This window comes from Caretta caretta, chromosome 27 (genome assembly GCF_965140235.1).
Source record: "Caretta caretta isolate rCarCar2 chromosome 27, rCarCar1.hap1, whole genome shotgun sequence".
Taxonomy (NCBI): domain Eukaryota; kingdom Metazoa; phylum Chordata; order Testudines; family Cheloniidae; genus Caretta; species Caretta caretta.
This window is the reverse complement of record NC_134232.1, coordinates 3101051-3120740: the sequence shown is the minus strand read 5'-3', so window position 1 is coordinate 3120740 and position 19690 is coordinate 3101051. Positions and strand designations below refer to the sequence as shown.

Below are 19690 nucleotides of genomic sequence, written 5' to 3'. Positions count from 1 at the left end.
GGAAAATTGGTCTTGTCAAACAAACCTGATTTCATTCTCTGATAAGACTGCAAGTTTGGTTGCTCAAGGTAACTGAGGAGATGTAATATAATTAGACTTTTGTAAGGGGTCAGAGTTTGATTAAGAACTAGCACTGCACAATATCAGTAAAGCACATTTTAAGTGGATTAGGAACTGGCTAATTGACAGCACTCAAAATGTAGCTGTCCATGGGGAATCATCATCAAATGGGCCTAACACTATTCAACATTTTTACCAGTGACCTGGAAGTAAATATAAAGAAATCACGGCTGATAAATATTGTGAATAATGCAAAGACTGGCTGAGCGAGTGGTAAATAATGGTGAGAACAGGGCAGTCACACAGACCTATCTCAGTTGCTTGGTTAGCTGGGCTCATTTAAACAAAATGCATTTTAATACAGCCAAATGCAAAGTTATAATCCAGCAAAAGGAATGCTGGTCAGCCCTATAAATTGGTAGGCCTGTATCCCAGAACCCAGGGACTCTGAGAAGGACAGAGGGTTCACAGCAGACAAATAATTGAACAGGAGCTCCCAGTGCAAGGTTGGGGGAAACACGGCTAATGCCTTTCTTGGATGGATATACAGGGGGTGGTGAGCAGGAGTGGGGAGGTGATTTGTCCTTCCAAGGAGCTGCTACTCTGTATGGTGCTTGTGGTGGTGATGTCACCTCCAGGTTGATTTCCAGATAGGCCATTTTGAGTATTTGTGCCTTTGAGGCCTATGACTGGGGCTGTCTAGTGCGTTGTATAGCACTGCATCATCTGCCACCTGCAAAAGCCTACCTTTCTCTCAGTTCCGCTGAGAGTGGAGGCACGAGGTGTTTCAGTTATTTCAAAGTCTAGTTTGTGGTGCTTGCCCTTGCATGGACATGTCAGCATGCCCCGTCCCACGCCGGGCACTAGGTGGCCGCTGTTGAATTTTAGCTGGGAGTTGCTTCAGCAATTTGGGGAATTTATCTTGTACAATTTTGCAGTGATCAGTGCAGCTCAGTATGGTGCAGGCAGAGCCCCTGTCTTAGCCGGGGGCCTGGGTGATGCTAGAGGATTTAGTTGTGCAAACCACTTTTTCCCTTTGGTCTTCACAGCCGCAGCACAGTGCGTGGTGCCTCAGACAATCTCCTGTGCCATTGTCACTCCCCATCCAGTGTACGTTATAGGGCTGTTTCCACTGCTCGTTAAAAAACAATTTATCTTCTTGCAATAAGCACTGGTGGCATCATGAACTGGACATTTGCCTTTTTCCTGTTTTTGTTGTCCCCATAATACAGGCTTTGTTTGCTCTTCCTTGCAGACCACTTCACTGTGCTTGCCTTTATTTTGTGTGTGGTGAATAGCTTCCTTTCTTTCTACTGCTTTCCAATTCCGTAGCTGTTCCTTTGCTTGCACTGCTGCAGTGGATATCAACATCTTGATCAAGTTCCAACTCTGACTGCTGCAACATATCCCACAGATACGTACGACTCTTTTAATGAAAGCTGAGCTTTTCGTAACAACACCAGATCTTGTGAGATACACTAAAGCTGGCAACACCGTAAATCAGTCCACACGCTTTCTCTTCTGCCTTATGTTAGGAGCTGTGTGTTATGAGTTCCACACTGGACTCTATGCAGCGTTCATAACAAGTACTATGTTATTGCACCTTCTAATGTATCGACTTTGCAACATCCTCCATAGGGTCAGTGGTGACCAGGTCTGGGGTTCACCCAAGGAAGTGGTTGCAGGGACATTGTGTGCATGCAATAGGTTGGCATCTCGCTCATCCTGCACCAGCAGGTCAGCTCATCCCTCCCACAGCGACACTTTCTGACCCAGCGACACAGTGTGCCTGACAACAAGGGGCTCAGCGATGCCTGGAGCAGCCCTTTGTGCCCAGCACTGTCACCGGGACCAGGGATTATGGATGATTTCCAACCTAGAAACACTGTGCTGTGGGGTGGAATTGGCGGAGAGAGCAGCCAGCAATACCTGGGGCTTCCCAACCACAGTGGGGAGAAACAGGGGCACCAGCCGGCTGGTCAGCCTGACCCGGAGCCAAGAGTTGCACCCAGACTCAGAGTTAGACTCAGGGCTTGAAAAATGCTTGGGGTGGCTGGTGTGCATGGGGGTGGCATGCAATAGGCCCAGCAGCTCCATCTGCAACAGCTCTTGGTCTCTCATTGGCAGGGGAGGACTTAGAACATGAGAAGCAGTAGAAAAAGGCCCTCTGACTGCTGAGTGAATACGGAGCATTAAAGTGGCTCCTTGCCCCCCCCGCGTAGTCCAGCACTCGTGCTGCACAGCTCAGCCACATCTGCTCGTGGCACCCAGTGATGCAGTTAATGCACAGGATGGGGGTGGCTGGGGCTTACAGGGCGGCGTGCATTATCTGGGCACTGCGGATGTAAGAATGGGGTGTTTGACATGTCCACCCGGTGCTTCTGGCCTCACACCCTGCCCAAGGCTGCAGAATCAGCTGTTGACTTTGGGGCTCTGCCCTGCCCGAGTGTCAGCCCTAGTCTATGGTGCCTCTGTTCAAGGCTCGGCCCTGGTGGTGCCAAAAGATGCTCCCTGCTGCAGCAACAGCCTCGTGCTGTGAGCTCTGCCTGGGCCCTGAACACAGACCCTCATGGCTCTGCCACGCCCTGCAACATCCCGCCCCAGTGAGGCCAGGCCTGCAGCAGGAAGGCAGCTCTGGGGCAGGGTTTGGGCATTCTGGGGAGAGTATAGTGCTGCTGCCTGCTCCACATCTGGCTCTGACCAGCAGGAGAATACTGGTCTTCCCCAGTGTCTGGGTGTGGACGCAGGTTCCAGCAGTGGCAGCCAGAGTCCTTTTCCATGGCCCATGCCCAGGTAGCAGCATACTTGGGAAGACCCTGTCTCATCCATCTGCGTCACAAAAATTCAACCCACTGGCCTCAGCTGTTCTCATCTCTAATCTCTTCCTGAGACCTGCAGCCCTTTGATTCCCATTTAATCCATCCAGCATCCACAGATGGTCACACATTTGATCCTTAGTAGGGTCAGCTGCTGCCCTCCTGCCAGAGGTGGATGCTTTGCAGTAGTGGGTGAAGTGATTGCTATGTGCGCATTGGGATGACAGCTGCCCTCCTTCCCTACTCCCACCCATAAAATGATTCCAGATGAAGGCGCCTGCTTCACTCTGCACCTTTCCCAAAAGCGTTCCTCTCTACCCACCCCCCAACCCAAAAGAGAACAAGGGCAATGCTGATCCGCCAGGCCCCCCTTCCCAACACGTAGAACCGATCTCGGGTGGGGGCTGCTCCACTGGGAGTTCTCCGGGAGGTCCAGCTCTGTTGGTGCAAACAGACAGATCCCATTGGGAAATCCCAGCTCGCTGGGTTGCTGACTGAATCAAATCAATGGGGCCAGGTTGTTAGCACATGGAGTGAGGGCTCCTGGGCCTATCCCAGCTCTGGCACGGATTTGTATTGTTTGCATCCCAGCAGCACCTCAACCCCGCCAGCCAAGCTCACAACCCACTTGCACTGGGCGCCTCGTAAGACACGGTCTGTGGCAAAGCTCACTGTCAAACTGGGCAAGGCAGGGGAGGGGGGTCGGCCTCAGCCCAGGTACATGGTGAAGCAATAGCAGAGCTGGGGAGGAGAGTGCTCAGCCAGCACCCTGGCCACGGAGCCAGGCTGCTTCTGCTAACACTTGTGACAGCGTGCGAGTGACTTCACCTTTCTCTGCCGTCCTGGCAATTCATTGCTCCTGGCCCAGGTCAGCCTTGGGGGCTCCCAGCACTTCTCAGAGCAGGGCTATTACCCAGGACACCTGTCCTGTTTGCCTAGTTAACCCTGGCTGGACATTTGCTACCTCTCAAAAACGTAGCGAGTTTAAGGAAAGTTTGGTGAGGCCCTGGGGAAGCTCTGTCTGGGCCGGGGGGTGGGGGGGATTCCAGCTGGCTTTCTCCCTGTGGTGGCACAAATTCACAAGTGCCGGCACATGTTCGCTGTTTCCCCTCCTAGGTCCCTCGCGTTAGGCCAGCAATACACCTCGCTGGGGTCCCAGCCCATCCTGTGCGGCTCCATCCCCGGGCTGGTCCCCAAGCAGCTCCGCTTCTGCCGCAACTATATAGAAATCATGCCCAGCGTGGCCGAGGGGGTGAAGCTGGGGATCCAGGAGTGTCAACACCAGTTCCGAGGCCGGCGCTGGAACTGCACCACCATTGACGACAGCCTGGCCATCTTCGGGCCAGTCCTGGACAAAGGTAAGGGAACCACGAGGCCGCTGAGGCTGGGGCGGGGCTTTCTTCCATTTAGCTGCCTTCCAGGACCATGCAGAGGCGCAAGCTGCGATCAGGGCCTGTCGTGCCGGGCGCGGAACAGACACGGTGAGAGAGAGGCCCTGCCCAAGGAGCTCAAAGGGGTGGGAGGGGAGACAGAGGGGGGCACAGAGATGGGATGGGACATGCCCACGGTCGCCCAGCCCCTGCATGGTCTGGCTGGGCTGGGCAGCGGGAAGGTCTGCTCATGACAGCGGCTCTCACCAGGCAAGTCCCTGCTGCGAGGGAGAGTTTGCCCTGGTGACAGATTGCAGCTAGGATCAGAAATCCGCCGGACCATGCGTGAGTCTCGGGGGCAGGGTGTCCTCTGCCTTGCCAAGGGAGCCAGTGAACACGGTCCAGCTCTTCCCACACAGGCCCACGGCGCCCATGTCAGCCCAGCCCGCTGTCCCCTGGCACAACAGGACAGCGGGAGGCTCAGCTGGGCTTGGCCAAAGGCTTGGGCAGCAGTGCCCTGACCGTGCCCTGGGGAGTGCACCACCCCCTGTGAAAGCGGCTTTGGGGGAGGAGAAGGAACACCTACACCCCCTCCTCACTCCCTGGGCCTGCAGACCTGGCCCGTAGGCTGGAGTGACCACAAGGGGAAGCTGCAGCCTGGCCAGAGCCATGGGGGTCCTACAGCTGCTGCCTTATTTTGCCCAGAGGTGCAGATCCTAACGCTATATGCCTCAGTCCCTCTGGTTTGGACTCCCAGTCCTGGCCTCCAGGGCAGGGTCTGCCCCAGCCACACACAGGTGCTGCCTGGTACTGCCCGCCAGAGCCCCTGGCCACAGCCCGCAAGGTCTGTCTGACCCCTTCGTGGAAGCTGCTTATTTAGTCTCCCCTCCCTATTCCAAGACTCCATCTGGGCTAAGCTGGGTCCCCTTCAGGCCTCTGTTAATAGCAGGGATCTGAGGCACCCCCTTACCCACAAAGACTAGAACCCCTCATCTGGTCGCTTCTGAGAAGACAACGGATCAAGGCATTGAAACAGAGGACTAAGGAGGCAGAGCTCCTGCAACCCATTCCCAGATCTGCCACTGAGTTGTTGCATAGCCTTTGAATAAGTCATTGCCCCTTCAGTGCCTCAGTTTCCCCTCTGTGAAATGGGGACAGTTAATGCTTCCTGACCTCACAGAGAGGCTGGAAGGCATCAGTAATGTTGCTAAGGGAGGCTGATGCCTGTGCCAGGGAAGGCCAAAGGATTATTTGAACCAGCTGAGATGGTAGCTGGAGAGCAACCTCACCCATTGTCTGTGGGCCCCGGCCTTTGACACACCGTGGGTCAGCCTTTCACAAAAGCTCAGCACCCCAGCATGGTCCCCAGCACCTCTGCTGCCCAATGTGGAAACTGGCTGCTCTTCTCCCAGCCACCCCTTGCCAGGGGCTGGATTTGCTCCCTGTCCCCTCTGTGCACCCAGTGACCAAGGGTCCCACTTACCCCAGGCAGCCCCAGACCCCGTGCTAGCAATGCCAGGCTGCTGGCAGCAGAAAGGGAACCATGGGGCCAGACGCAGTGGAAGGGAGCTGGAGTCAGGGCACTGTGGCGTCCTGGTGCTTTTGGCTGAGTGGGGGGAAGCACAGAGCCCACGACACCAGCTGCGAAAAGGCCAACAGCACCAAGATAACCCTGCGGCTTTTCTCAGCAATGCCACTCACAGTCATTTGCATCTAAACAGGGGTGTATGGGATGGGATCAGGGGGCCCGGGGCCATCTCAATATCAACTCAAGAGACTTAAGAGGCGGGGGAGAGAAAAGAGAGGGAGAGAGCAAAATAAGCTTATACTGATGAGAAAGAGCTAAGCTTCCTCCCCTACTGTGAGGCAGGGTGAGTGAGTCGTTTCAAAGTGCTACACCATTCACACGCCCTTTAGCCACTGGGATCTGGGGGTGGGGGATGGGGAGAGCCATCAATAGGGCTTTCCCAGCCGGGCTGGCAGGATTGGACGGGGACGGCAGGCCGGGGACACTGTCCCGTTGCTACGCGGGGCTCTCGGGGAATGCCAGCTCTCTGTGCTGGGGGGACATTGGACGGCGGAAACTTTCCGCATTATGCTGGTAATACAGTGTGACACCGAGGGAACAATGGCAAATTGAGTGGCCCAGCAGGTAACGGGCCTGGCGGGGAGACAGTCGCAGTGGTGCCCTGTCAAGCACTGGCTAATCCTCCCTCCCGGCCCCTCCCTGGTTCTGGGAACTTCGCTTGCTCATTTCGCTGCTGGGAAATTTCTCCCCAACGCCTTGTGCAGACCTAGTGGAGATTTTCAAGTGATTCATTTATAGTGCCAGGCCTTCCCTGCCCCGGCGCCTCTTCTCACTCCCCCATTGACCTGCTGGGTTTGAACATGGCTCCTGCCAAACTGGCTCTGGGGCTGCAGGACAAAAACCACCCGGAGTAAACATGGCTGTGGTCGAGCATGGCTTAGTCTTGCCTGTATATACAGAAAGTGTGTTCTGACCGGGGTTAACGTGCTCTCCCCTGCCATGGACAAGAAAAGTGCATGGCTCTGACACTCCCAAGTTTAAAGCATTTACTTTTTTGGCAGGAGGTTGCTCTAGCTGGGGGTGTTGCACTGATTAAAACCTGACCTGTAAAGTAAACAACATTGATCAGGCTTGTGCTCTCCACTTTTTCCCCTTGGGGCGGCTATAGCCAGCCTTTAAGTAGAGCTGACGCTTTCCAGCTTGCTTTTCCCTTCGGAATAGCAGGAATGCCAAGTTTGTTCTTCCTTGTTCCAACGGGAGGGCTTCGGGGATGATTCATGTGCCCAGGGGCCGGCAAGTGGAATCTTTAACCCCACGGAGCTTTTCTCCCAAGGGTTTCCCTCTCAGAACTGATATGGCCCCATCACTGTAGGCTGAGACCCTCTCAGCATGCCTGGGACAGGGCTCAGGACTATTATCTCCATGTGAAGCAGAGCCACCTGTGGGCTTCGAAGCACGTACTAAGTGACTCACCCAGGGTCATGCAGGAAGGCTGTAGCAGGGGCAGAAAATGACCCTGTCTCCTGAATCCCATTCCAGACAGACCGGCTTCTTTCCTCAGCTGGTGAGTTACAGTTACAAATCATCTAAATACAAATTCTTGCCCCCTCACTCGGCATGCACGGTCAGATCTGGTGCAATAAACCTATTGATGCTCTGGTCATCCATAGAGGTGGGGGTTGCAGAGATGGCGGAGAGCCATCAATAGGGATTTCCCAGCCTGACCGGGAGGATTGTATTTAGCAAACACAGGTTAGACAAGAGCTGACTGGGATGGGGGGAAGTGTAGAGCAAACCCTTCTCAGGGGGACTGATGTCTGAAACCTTTGGTTCAGAGAGAGAGAGAGAAGTCACAAGGCAGGTTCCCCTTTTGCTGGTCACCAAAAGGTCATGTCTACATTTAAATAAAAAGTAACCCAGCTGAGTTCTACCACATCTCCTTTGTCTCCTTCCTAGCCACACATGCAAGAAAAATGTTAAGGAATCATTTTAGGTCCCATCGAGACTAGTTAAATGAGTCGGAGGATCCAGCTACAACCCAGGTATCCCTGACTTGGTTACTAAGACTGATAGACTGTAAGACCAGAAGAGACCATTGTGATCATCCAATCCCACCTCCTGCATGTCACAGGCCACAGAACCTCACCCACCCACCCACTCCTGTGGCCATAACTTAAAGGCTTCAAGTTACGGAGAATCCACCATTTACACTAGTTTAAACCTGCAAGTGACCTGTGCCCCATGCTGCACAGGAAGGCAAAACAAAAAGCAAAATAAAAAATGCCAAGGGTCTCTGCTAATCTGATCTAGGGGAAGATTTCTTCCCTTCCCCAAATATAGCAATCAGTTAGATCCTGAGCACGTGGGCGAGACCCACCAGCCAGACATGCGGGAAAGAATTCTCTGTAGTAACTCAGAGCTCTCTCCATCTATTGTCTCATCACCAGCCGTTAGAGATATTTACTATGAGAAGTTGCAGACAACCTCATCAGACCATCCCCTCCATAAATTTATCAAGCTCACTCTTGAAACCAGTTGGGGTTTTTGACCCCACTGTTACCCTTGGGAGGCTGTTCCAGAACTTCACTACTCTGATGGTTGGAAACCTTTGTCTAGTTTCAAGCCTAAACTTATTGATGGCCAGTTTATATCCACATTGGCACTTAACTTAAATAACTCCTCTCCCTGCCTGGTATTTGTCCCTCTGATGTATTTATAGAGAACAATCAGATCTCCCCTCAGCCTTTGTTTGGTTAGGCTAAACATTGCAAACTCCTTGAGGTAGGTTTTCCATTCCTCAGATCATCCTAGCGGCCCTTCTCTGCACCTGTTCCAGTCTGAATTCCTTTTTCTTAAACATGGGAGACCAGAACTGCACACAGTGTTCCAGATAAGGTCTCACCAGTGCCTTGTACAATAGAAATAACACTTTCCTATCTCTACCGGAAATACCTCGCCTGGTACATCCTAGGATTGCATTAACCTTTTCATGGCCACATCACATAGTCATCCTGCGATCAACCAATATACCCAAGTCTTTCTCCTCCTCTGTCACTTCCAACTGATAAGTTCCCAGTTTATAGCAAAAATCCTTGTTGTTAGTCTCTACGTGCATGACCCTGCACTCTGCACTATTAAATTTCATCCCATTTCTATAAACTCCAGTTTTCAAGGTCATCCATCTTTTTTGTTTGCTATTCCAGTCCCCCTCTGTACTGGCGATACCTCCCAACTTTGTGTCATCTGCAAACTTTATTAGCACATTCCCGCTTTCTGTGCAAAGGTCGTTAATGAGAATGTTAAATAAGGTTGGTCCCAAGAACAGTCCCTGAGGAACTCCACTAGTAAGAGCCCTCCCACCTGACAGTTCACCTGTCAGTGTGACCCGTTGTAGTCTCTCTTTTAACCAGTTCCTTATCCACCTCTCAATTCTCATATTAATCCCCATCTTCTCCAATTTCACTAATTATTCCCCATGTGGAATAGATCTAATCTACCTGCATTACTGAAATCCAGGTAGATTAGACCTTTAGACATTCCCTTGTCTAAAAAATCAGTTATCTTCTAAAAGGCGGCGATCAGGTTGGTCTGGCGCAATCTAGCTTTTATAAAGCCAGGCGGAATTTTACTCCAATTACCATTTATCTCTCTGTCCTTAACTACTTTTGCTTTCAAAATTTGTTCCAAGACCTTGCATACAATTGAGATCAAACTAATGGGCTTGTAGTTTCTCTGATCACTTTTTTGTCTTTCTTAATAATAGGTTCTATATTAGCAATTCTCTAGTCACAGGGTACAACTCCCAAGTTTAAAAAAAAACCAACAAAGAGTCCGGTGGCACCTTAAAGACTAACAGATGTATTTGGGCATAAGCTTTCGTGGGTAAAAAACCCACTTCTTCAGATGCGTCAGTTTTTACCCACGAAAGCTTATGCCCAAATACATCTGTTAGTCTTTAAGGTGCCACCGGACTCCTCGTTGTTTTTGTGGCTACAGACTAACACGGCTACCCCCTGATACTTGACTCCCAACTTTATGGATTCATTAAAAATCCTTGCTATTGGGCCAGCAATTTCATGAGTCAGTTCCTTTAATATTTTTGAATGGAGATTATCTTGCCCCCCGCTCCCTGCTTTAGCCCCATTAAGCTGTTTGAGTTTGACTTCCACCTCTGATGTGGTAATTTCTACTTCCATGTCGTCATAGCCACCCTGCTACTATCCCTAAGCTCCTCATTGCCCTTATTAAAAACTGAAGAAAAATATTTGTTGAGGTGTTGGGTCAGGCCTAGATTATCTTTACTCTTCACCCCATCCTCCGTGCTTAGTGGTCCCACTTCTTCTTTCCTTGTTTCCTTGTTTTCTTTGTATTTATATGGCTCTAGAGCAGAACTAGAACAAAGCTGACCACTTCAAAAATACCACCCTGAGACTTTCAGAATGGACTGGATAGAATACTAGACAATGAACTGAATTGCTGGAGCACAGTCTAGACCCACAGCATAAGCTAGAATCTGACTTCTATGAACCACAGGAGCAAAGTGACTTTTATTAATACTGGTGCCCCTCTGCCGAGAGCTAGTACAAATCTGGGGCCTTGCTGGTTGGCTTCCCAATGGCGGACAAATCAGGGACATGGAGTTTGGGAATATCCTTAGTGTAAATTGCTTTATTTATTCCTATGCACCAGTCTTGGGACAGAAACAGTCCCAAACAGCACATAGTACACCCCCTCTTCCAGAAATCCCAGACTGCATATCAATGCCCAGTCCCCATGAAGCTACTCTGTACCAGGAATTGCCCCCAAATATAGAGAATAAAGCAGAGAACAAACTCTGCTGTCTGCCAGAGTTTCTCCCAAAGGTCAACTACAGAACAAAACTTAAAACACAACAGCATTTCTTTAAAGACTAAACACTTGCTCACAAACCAAGAAAAAGAACTAAAAGTAAGACTAGGTAGAACAGTGACATCTATTGACTGACTCTTGCCATAACAGCACTATGGTTCGAGCCCCGCTGTTCACAAGGATTAAAACATGGTTTGATAAAATGTTTTTTGTTCTGTGTAATCAGCAAGCTTTCCACAATGCTATACAAATAATCTTATCGGTTCTCACTGCCCCACCACAAAGTGAGTTACTATCATCCCCCCTTCACTGTGAGGAAAACTGAGGCAAAGGTGGGTGGCATGACTTGCCTAAGGCTAGAGGAGGCATCCGCCTCACAGTTAGGATTAGAATTTAAGAGCTGAACACCTAAAATCCAGGGCTCGATCCACAAGGGCCAAGGTTCCCAACAGTGACCAGCCAGTTCTTTGCAAATCACGCAGTTCTGCCACCACCTCCTTGCTTCCCTCTGCTACATTTTATTGAAATGTGAACTAACATACTCTCAGCACATTGTTAGTGTCGCTTTTCCACTTAATAACTGCTGTAGTGCCCACGGGCATATTGAGCAATTGTGATTTTGAGAGGAGGGGTCTGCCTCACAATCTCCATTAAACTGTGATAGACACGATGAAAAACTGAGCAGTTCTGCCCTGGAACGTGCCTCATGAGCGGTCTGACACCAGGCCTGCCCTGGAACACGCCCCAGGAGCATCCTGACGCCAGGCCCAGGCCTGGAACATGCTACATGAGCACCCTGATGCCAGGCCTGCCCTGGAACACGCCCCACTGTCTATTTGGGTGCTGCTGACTTTTCTTTGCATCTGGTGCTTGTCTGACTTTTACAAGCCATTTATTTTTTCTGTTTTGTGCTGCATAGTGTCACACATGCAAAATCTCAACCTCTGAGTCACGGCCGGCTTCCTTGCCATGGTGCATTTTTCCTGCATTCTTTGCAGCTGCAAGCACGGTGTGGAGAGCCCTGGTGGGGAGGCACTAGAGAGGGGCCACGTAGGATAACGCATTGGTTAAGCATTAGTGAGCTGTTGTCACTGCCCTCGTCGGCTGCATAGGATCAGAACCGCGTAGGTATTATTGGTGGTCCAGCAGCAGCCAGTGGCCCCAACCCAGCCCAGGGCACTGTTGTGCTAGGTGCTGTGCCAATCCCCTGGGGACCACTGTCCCTTGGCTCCTGTCCTTGGTAGATGTCTTGCCTGCAGGTGTTACCCTGCTGTGGGTAGGAAGTGCCTGTGATGCCAACCTCCAGCATCGTAGATCCGCCCAGGACCTCCTATGGGAATTTTCAGGGTCTTGCAAAGTTCTGTGGCTTCCTGCGTCCCTCCCTCTCTCTCCCTCCGCCCCCATTGGTTCATGCTGGATTACAGGGCTCCCTTTCTGTTAACGGCACGTGGCTTCACACTCATGGCCTCAGTTAGTTCTTGGAGGGCTGAGTCCCGTATCTTTCCTCTAGCTGAACTGTCTTCTAGTTCAGCCTTGCACACCGGTGCCCTCGGGGCTAGGCCCTGCTCTTCTGCAGCCTCTACGGCTAGTTCTAGCTCCACAGCAATCCTGATGGCCTCTTCCAGCCCATTCGGTTTCTCCTTACAAAGAACTATCCAGATTTCTCCCCCAGCTGCATGTCATAAGTTGGACCCTGGCCAGTAAATCCTGCATTTGGTTGTCATAGTCCAGGATCGCCTTGGTGGCCTGGTGCCAGAGGAAATAGCCAAAATTGCTGACAGATTCCCCTTTTTCTTGTCACCAGTTGTTGAAGGCTGCTCGGTTCAACTCAGGGTCTGTGGTCCGATGCAGAGACCACTGTGGAACATCCTTGACAGAGGCACATTCCCCTGGGGTATCACAGGCCAGTCCTTCAAACAGTCCTTCAAACACGCCAGTCCTTCAAACACTTTTACTTTGGAGCAGCAGGCCAAGAAAATCCAGCTTGGCAACCTCTTCCCAGCTAGTTATTCAAGCAGCTTGTTCATAATGGTTGAGCCAGCTGGCCCAGCACTGACCATGCCTAGTATACGCTCTGGGGAAAAAGATGGGGCACCGCATCTCCCACTTGCACTGACCTTCCACTCTTGGGGCTCAGGGGAACATTTCAGTCATCAGGAGTGTTCATTTCTACTCACTAAGGAGATCTCATACCTAGGGCAACTGCCTCTTAACTCCTTGCCAACCAGATTCATAGATTCCAAGGCCAGAAGGGACCAGTGTGATCATCTCATCTGAACTCCTGTATAGCACAGGCCAGAGAACTACCCCCCCTCCCCCCCGATAATTCCTATTTGAACTAGAGTTTGTCTTTTAAAACAAATCCAATACTGATTTTAAAATCGCCAGTGATGGAGCCTCTACCACAGCCCCTGGTAAGTTGTCCAAATGGTTAATTATCCTTAAAAATTTACACATTTCCAGTTTCCATTTGTCTAGCTTCAGCTTCCAGCAATTGGATCGTGTTAGACCTGTCTCTGCTAGATTGAAAAGCCCCTTATGAAATCTTTGTTCCCTATGTAGATACTTATAGACTGAATCATAGAATCATAGAATATCAGGGTTGGAAGGGACCTCAGGAGGTCATCTAGTCCAACCCCCTGCTCAAAGCAGGACCAATCCCCAATTAAATCATCCCAGCCAGGGCTTTGTCAAGCCTGACCTTAAAAACTTCTAAAGAAGGAGATTCTACCACCTCCCTAGGTAACGCATTCCAGTGTTTCACCACCCTCCTAGTGAAAAAGTTTTTCCTAATATCCAACCTAAACCTCCCCCACTGCAACTTGAGACCATTACTCCTTGTCCTGTCATCTTCTACCACTGAGAATAGTCTAGAACCATCCTCTTGGGAACCACCTCTCAGGTAGTTGAAAGCAGCTATCAAATCCCCCCTCATTCTTCTCTTCTGCAGACTAAACAATTCCAGTTCCCTCAGCCTCTCCTCATAAGTCATGTGTTCCAGACCCCTAATCATTTTTGTTGCCCTTCGCTGGACTCTCTCCAATTTTTCCACATCCTTCTTGTAGTGTGGGGCCCAAAACTGGACACAGTACTCCAGATGAGGGCTCACCAATGTCGAATAGAGGGGAAAGATCATGTCCCTTAATCTGCTGGCTATGCCCCTACTTATACATCCCAAAATGCCATTGGCCTTCTTGGCAACAAGGGCACACTGTTGACTCATATCCAGCTTCTCGTCCACTGTCACGCCTAGGTCCTTTTCCGCAGAAAAGGATCAAGTCACCCCTTAACCGTCTCTTTGCTGAGCTAAAGATTGCACTCCTTATCACTATAAGGCACGGTACCTTTAATAATTCTTCTCTGAACCCTCTCCAATTTATCACCATCCGTCTTGAACTGTGGGCACCAGGACTGGACGCAGTATCCCAGCAGCCATTGACAGAACCAAATAGAGGTAAAATAACCTCTCTAGCCCTCAGAATTCCCATATATACATCCAATGGCTGGCAACAGCTTCACTGGCTAACTGATCGGTCTCAAAATGTAATTGGCCACTACAACCCCCAACCCTTTTCAGAGTCGCTGCTTCCCAGGATAGCATCCCCCACCTGTAAGTATGGCTGACAGTCTTTGTTCCTAGAAGTGTAAATTTAGATCTATTAAAATGCATATGTTTTGCTTATGCCCAAGCTTATCAAGTGTTCAGATCACTCTGAATCAGTGACCAGTCCTCTTCAGTATTTACCACTTCCCCATTTTTTGTGTCCTCTGCAAACCTTATCAGTGGTAATTTTTGTTTTCTTCCAGGTCATGGATAAAAATGTTAAATAGCATAGGGCCAAAGAATCTAGTGGGACCCCCCACTAGAAACACACCTGCTGGAAGATGATTCTCTGTTTCCAATTACACTTTGAGACCCTTCAGTTAACCAGTTTATAATTCATTTAATATGTGCCATGTTCATTTTGTATTCTAGTGTTTTTAATCAAAATGTTGTGTGGTACTAAGTGAAACATCTTACTAAATCTAATTTTGTTACATCAACACTATTACCTTCATCAACAAAACTTGTAATTTCATCAGAAAGTATATCAAATTAGGGTGGCAGGATTATTTTCCATAAACTCATATTAATTGGCTTTAATTATACTACCCTCCTTTACTTCTTTATTAATCAAGTCACATATCAGCCACTCCATTACCTTACTTGGGATAGGTGTCAGAATGATAAGCCTATAATTACCCTGGTCATCAGGTTTCACCTTTTTAAATATTGGTGTATTATTAGCTTTCTTCCAGTCTTCTGGAAGTTCCCCACTGTTTCAAGACTTATCAAAAATCAACATTAACAGTCCAGCGAGGGTTGCCCTCTGCACTCCATTGCTCTGGGCGCAGGCAGGGTTCCAGGCCAGGATCGGTCAGTGACGTATCTTGCTGGGGCCTCTCTGCACTGGCTCCCTGCCCAATCTCCGTTGCTTCCCCACAAGTCCTGCCTCGACCTGCTCCTGGCTGCAATGTCCATCAGTCACAGTCTGCTCTGAGCTCTCTCCCTGACGGTTACCAAGTGCCTTGCCTCCTGGCTGTTCCTGGCTTTCAAGCTACCACCACGTCCCCGACTGCAATGTTTCTTTTTGGATCAAGGCCTTCCACAGAATTTCTGCTCCCTCACCTGGGACAGGGATGTGCCTCCATGTCTCTCCCCCACCCCAAGTGGGTTGATGGGAATGGTAGGCCCCTGCTTAGCAGACTCATTGCACCTATATTCTCCCATGTGTGCCATGACTCTCCATTCTTGCAGATGATTAGACTCACCCCCTCAATCCCCTAGCTCAGCTAGAGCTTTTCATTCTTCCCTCGGAAATCAAGCCCTCCAGCTCGTCAAGTTCCCTCCATGTGCCTGAGCACAACTTAGCCAAGTGAATTTTGTTTCTAATAAACTTGCTGATACATAAATTACTGTCTGGGCAGGACACCTCTATAATTACAGAAGAAAATGGCATGTTCTTGTCCAGTCTGAAGGCAGCATGCTTTGGTTTCTCTTTAAAGGGCTCGATTGTGCACTAGTGAAAGATGACCCCGTGTATTTTCAGCACTCTGCAGTGCTTGCCGAGTTAGACACAAGAAAACAGACGTTCAGCCTGAATTCAAAATAAACTCAAACAGTAAAATCCCCACGGGCTGGAGAGCATGCATCGAGCTCCTCCTACCAACCTGCGAAGAACAGAGCACAACATGGCTGCCGGTCTCTGCAGGCGGCAGAGTCTGAGCACTTCCAAGGTGCGGTGCACGGAAAAGAAGCCTGTCACTGAGAACTGCAGCAGGGTGAAGAACGGCGACTCACTGGAGCTCCTGTGCTGCGGCTGAGGTTCAGGGAATGAGAACGAACAGCTCAGCAACGACCTGACAGGCTTGCAGCAAACTGGTCCCCCCCCTGTACCTGCTACGCCGGGGCAAGATGAGCCAGAGAGGGTCACACACTGAGGCAGAGGCAGCTGGGCCTGACTTCCCCATCCTGTGCGGTGGTCCCTGCAGCCATCACTGCCTCATCCCCATTATCTGTCTTCCAGAGTGTGCAATCGGACCTTTTCTTGCCATTGATCCCTTCTAGGGGGGCCAGAGGTCGATTTTTCCTGCCTTGTTCAACTCTTCGCTCTCAATCTCTGGGAGCATTCATGGAAGCAAAGCCAGGGGAGTTCTACTTTTGAAACCCAATGGAATGCCCAGAATATGAAGATTGCTTCTCTTTGGCTTGTTTTCCAGGCCCTCCGGTTTCTCCCATGCTCTGATTCGGGGAAGCAGTTTCCCTTGTAGCTCCTTTGTTGCAGTGATTCATTTCCCTGAATGTGAGGTTTGAGATTTGAATCAAACACAAGGAGGGACTGGCTGGTGAGGAGCTGTTCTGCCAGGAAGCCCCTCAGCCATATTCCCTTTCTCTGATTCAGAGATTTTAAGGCTGGAAGGGACCATTCTCCATCCCTGACCATTTTTAAATCCAGACTGGTTGTTTTTCTAACTGATCTGCTCTAGGGGTTATTTGGGAGCAGTTCTCCAGCCTGTGCTACACAGGAGGTCAGACTAGATGAGCACAATGGACCTTTTTGGCCTTGGAATCTACCCACCTATGATCTAGTTTCACTTTCTGCATCACCCCAGCCAGAGAATGTCACCAAGTGACCCCTGCATGGAGCCCGGAACATCTGGTTGAGTTAGAGAGCATCTTGTAAGACAAGCAGGCTGGGTTTAAAGACTGCAAGAGATGGGGAAAACTGCACTCTAGGGAAGCTGTTTCAATGATTACTCACTCTCACCATTAAAAAAACTGAACTTTATTTCTAGTCTGGATGTTTAGATTCAGCTTCCAGCCATTAGATCTTGTTATACCTTTGTCCTCATCATCAGACAGCTTTTCCCTGTTTACAAAAAGAAAAGGAGTTCTTGTGGCACCTTAGAGACTAACCAATTTATTTGAGCATGAGCTTTCGTGAGCTACAGCTCACTTCACCTGTTTAGATATATACATAGACCATGATAAAGGCAACTTTTAACCTTTTCTTGGCTTAATTAGAGAGGCTGAGCACCTTTAATGTCTTCCTGAAAGGCACCTGTTCCAGCCCATGAATCATTCTTGTTGCTCTTTCCTGAACCCTTTCCAGTTTGACTTTTATCTTTTTGAAGTGCGGACACCATAATTAGACAGTGTTCCCGTATCAGTCTCACCAATGCCATACACAGCAGGAATAGAATCACCCGACTTCAACACAATGTCCCCCTTGCCCGGTATACATCAAGAACTGTGTCTATGCCCCGGCTCTAGGTCTTGCTCATTAGGGAACTGCTCGGTTTTGGGATTTTTTTTTTAAATTAATAAATAACCTTTTTAAAAAGATTCACAGAAGTTGGTGGGTACCTGGGGAAGGGAAGCAGCTAAACATTAACCTAGCACATAATCCCATGGACATGAGCATAAAAGCGACCGTACTGGGTCAGACCAAAGGCCCATCTAGCCCAGTAGCCTGTCTTCCGACAGTGGCCAGTGCCACGTGCCCCAGAAGGAATGAACAGAACAGGGAATGATCTAGTGATCCATCCCCTGTCGCCAATTCCCGGTCTCTGGCAAACAGAAATCCTGTCTCTTCACAGCTACGCGAGAGTCCGCCTTTGTCCACGCCATTGCTTCAGCCGGCGTGGCCTTCGCTGTCACCCGCTCCTGTGCTGAGGGCACCTCCACCATCTGCGGCTGCGACTCACACCACAAGGGACCCCCAGGTGATGACTGGAAATGGGGGGGCTGCAGTGAGGATGCTGACTTTGGCGTTCTGGTTTCCCGGGAGTTTGCAGATGCCCGAGAGAACCGTCCGGATGCCCGATCAGCCATGAACAGACACAATAATGAAGCAGGCAGAACGGTGAGTGCCTTCCCCACCCCACCCCACCCTCCTCTGCCACAAAACTGGCACATACTGTAGTCCCCTGGCATTTGCAGATGACCTGATTCAACTCCCACTAAGGCAATGGAAAGACTCCTATTGATTTTAGCAGAAGGCGGATCAGGCCCTGGCTGCAGTTACAGCCATGAATGAACCCTGCCAGGCATGCAGCCCTAGTGTAACAGCCAAGCATCTCCACGTACTGACCCAACATCTCTCTTTGTTCAGGCTGGGGCAGATTAAAACCAGGGTGGTAACACACTTGGCACAGCTCGCCACCCGAAACCCATTCCCCACTCCACTGACACACCCATGCTCCTAGATGACAGCCTTCCACTAAGACAGTGTTGGCCACAGTAGCAGATAAGATGCAAGGGACCTTATTAACTCCTTAAGATAGCAACTGGAAGACTAACATGTGAAGCACAGTGATCTCCAGCTTGTGTACTTTCCATGCTCCCCATTTTGGCAGGGGATTGTGGTGTAGGGAGTGGGAGGGGGAAGCCAGCCAGGGTTTGCAGCTCTTCACTTGCAGGAGAAATCCAGATTAAGATATAACTTGCTACAAACTAAGAATTCTAAACAGATATTTTGTGAGTATCTTCAACTAGTGAATAACTGCACTCTCTTCACAGGCCCTTTTCAAATAGGCAACATGACTCAAATAGGTTATTTATTATGGGTTGGGGTGTTTTTGGTTTTTTTGCCCAGCTGTAGTCTACACCATTAAACACACAAAATGAAGGAGTAACTCTCCCTGCCTGCATGTGAGAATGCTTGGTTCTCTTTAACTCCTCTCTAACTCTCAAATCTTTTACTCTCAAGAAACTGGCAATACATCCCCAAATCAAAGGCCTAGTGATTTTAACAGATAACCAGGATTTTCTGCTTCACGCTGAGGTGATTTCTTTGCAGCTGGTCTTGCCCAGTGAAAGTTTCTTGCAGAGACCAAGCCTTAGAATGACAAGCCCCCATCCCTTTCTGTGCCAGGCTGACAGACTGAGTGCACAAGAACAAAGGATTGGCATGTTACTTAAGATGTGGCACACGGAATCAGGACTAGTCTATTCCCAGCTCTCCCAGACTCACTACTTGGCATTGAGCAAGTCAGTTACCTACTCTGTGCCTCAGTTTCCCCAAGTGTATTAGAGGGTTAATAGGAGGGGCATGAGTCTAAATCCCTGAGTGTTTGTAAAGCACTTGGGTGGAAGGCCCCAGATAAGTGCAGATTAGAATTGTGCTACTTTCTCTCTAGGCGGGGTTGGATTTTTAGCCAGCAGAGAGGCATTCAGGAATCATCACTTAACAGTCTCTATTCTGCCAAACATCGCTGATGTACAGAACCTTCAATGTTCATATTTGGCCAGATATTTAATGTGGTTACTTCCGCTTCTCCGATAGAAAATATTTTTGTTCCCTCAGCCTTCAAATGTCAAAAGCAAAGCTGGCTAGTCTAGGATAGTCCAGATAAATCTAAACCAGGATTTTGTGATAGTGGGATTTAATCCTGGGCTTTAAAGACTACATTTTACACGTCTCAGAATCGGGGATTGATGTTATCTACATCTTATGGCTGAGGAAACAGAGAGGCTTAAGCAAGATTTTTCAAGTAGGTCCCAATTTTCAGAGGTTGAGTACCTG

The 19690-nt window shown here is 49.6% G+C and overlaps 1 protein-coding gene across 1 annotated transcript in view; it reads left to right on the top strand.

Annotated features, from left to right (window-relative positions):
- WNT3 (Wnt family member 3) overlaps positions 1-19690 on the top strand; it is an 89172-nt gene that overhangs the window by 66239 nt on the left and 3243 nt on the right. Inside the window, exons 2-3 of the mRNA XM_048829820.2 lie at positions 3993-4234; positions 17763-18028. Of these exons, the coding sequence (XP_048685777.2) occupies positions 3993-4234; positions 17763-18028 (508 nt within the window). The remainder of the gene's footprint in view (positions 1-3992; positions 4235-17762; positions 18029-19690) is intronic.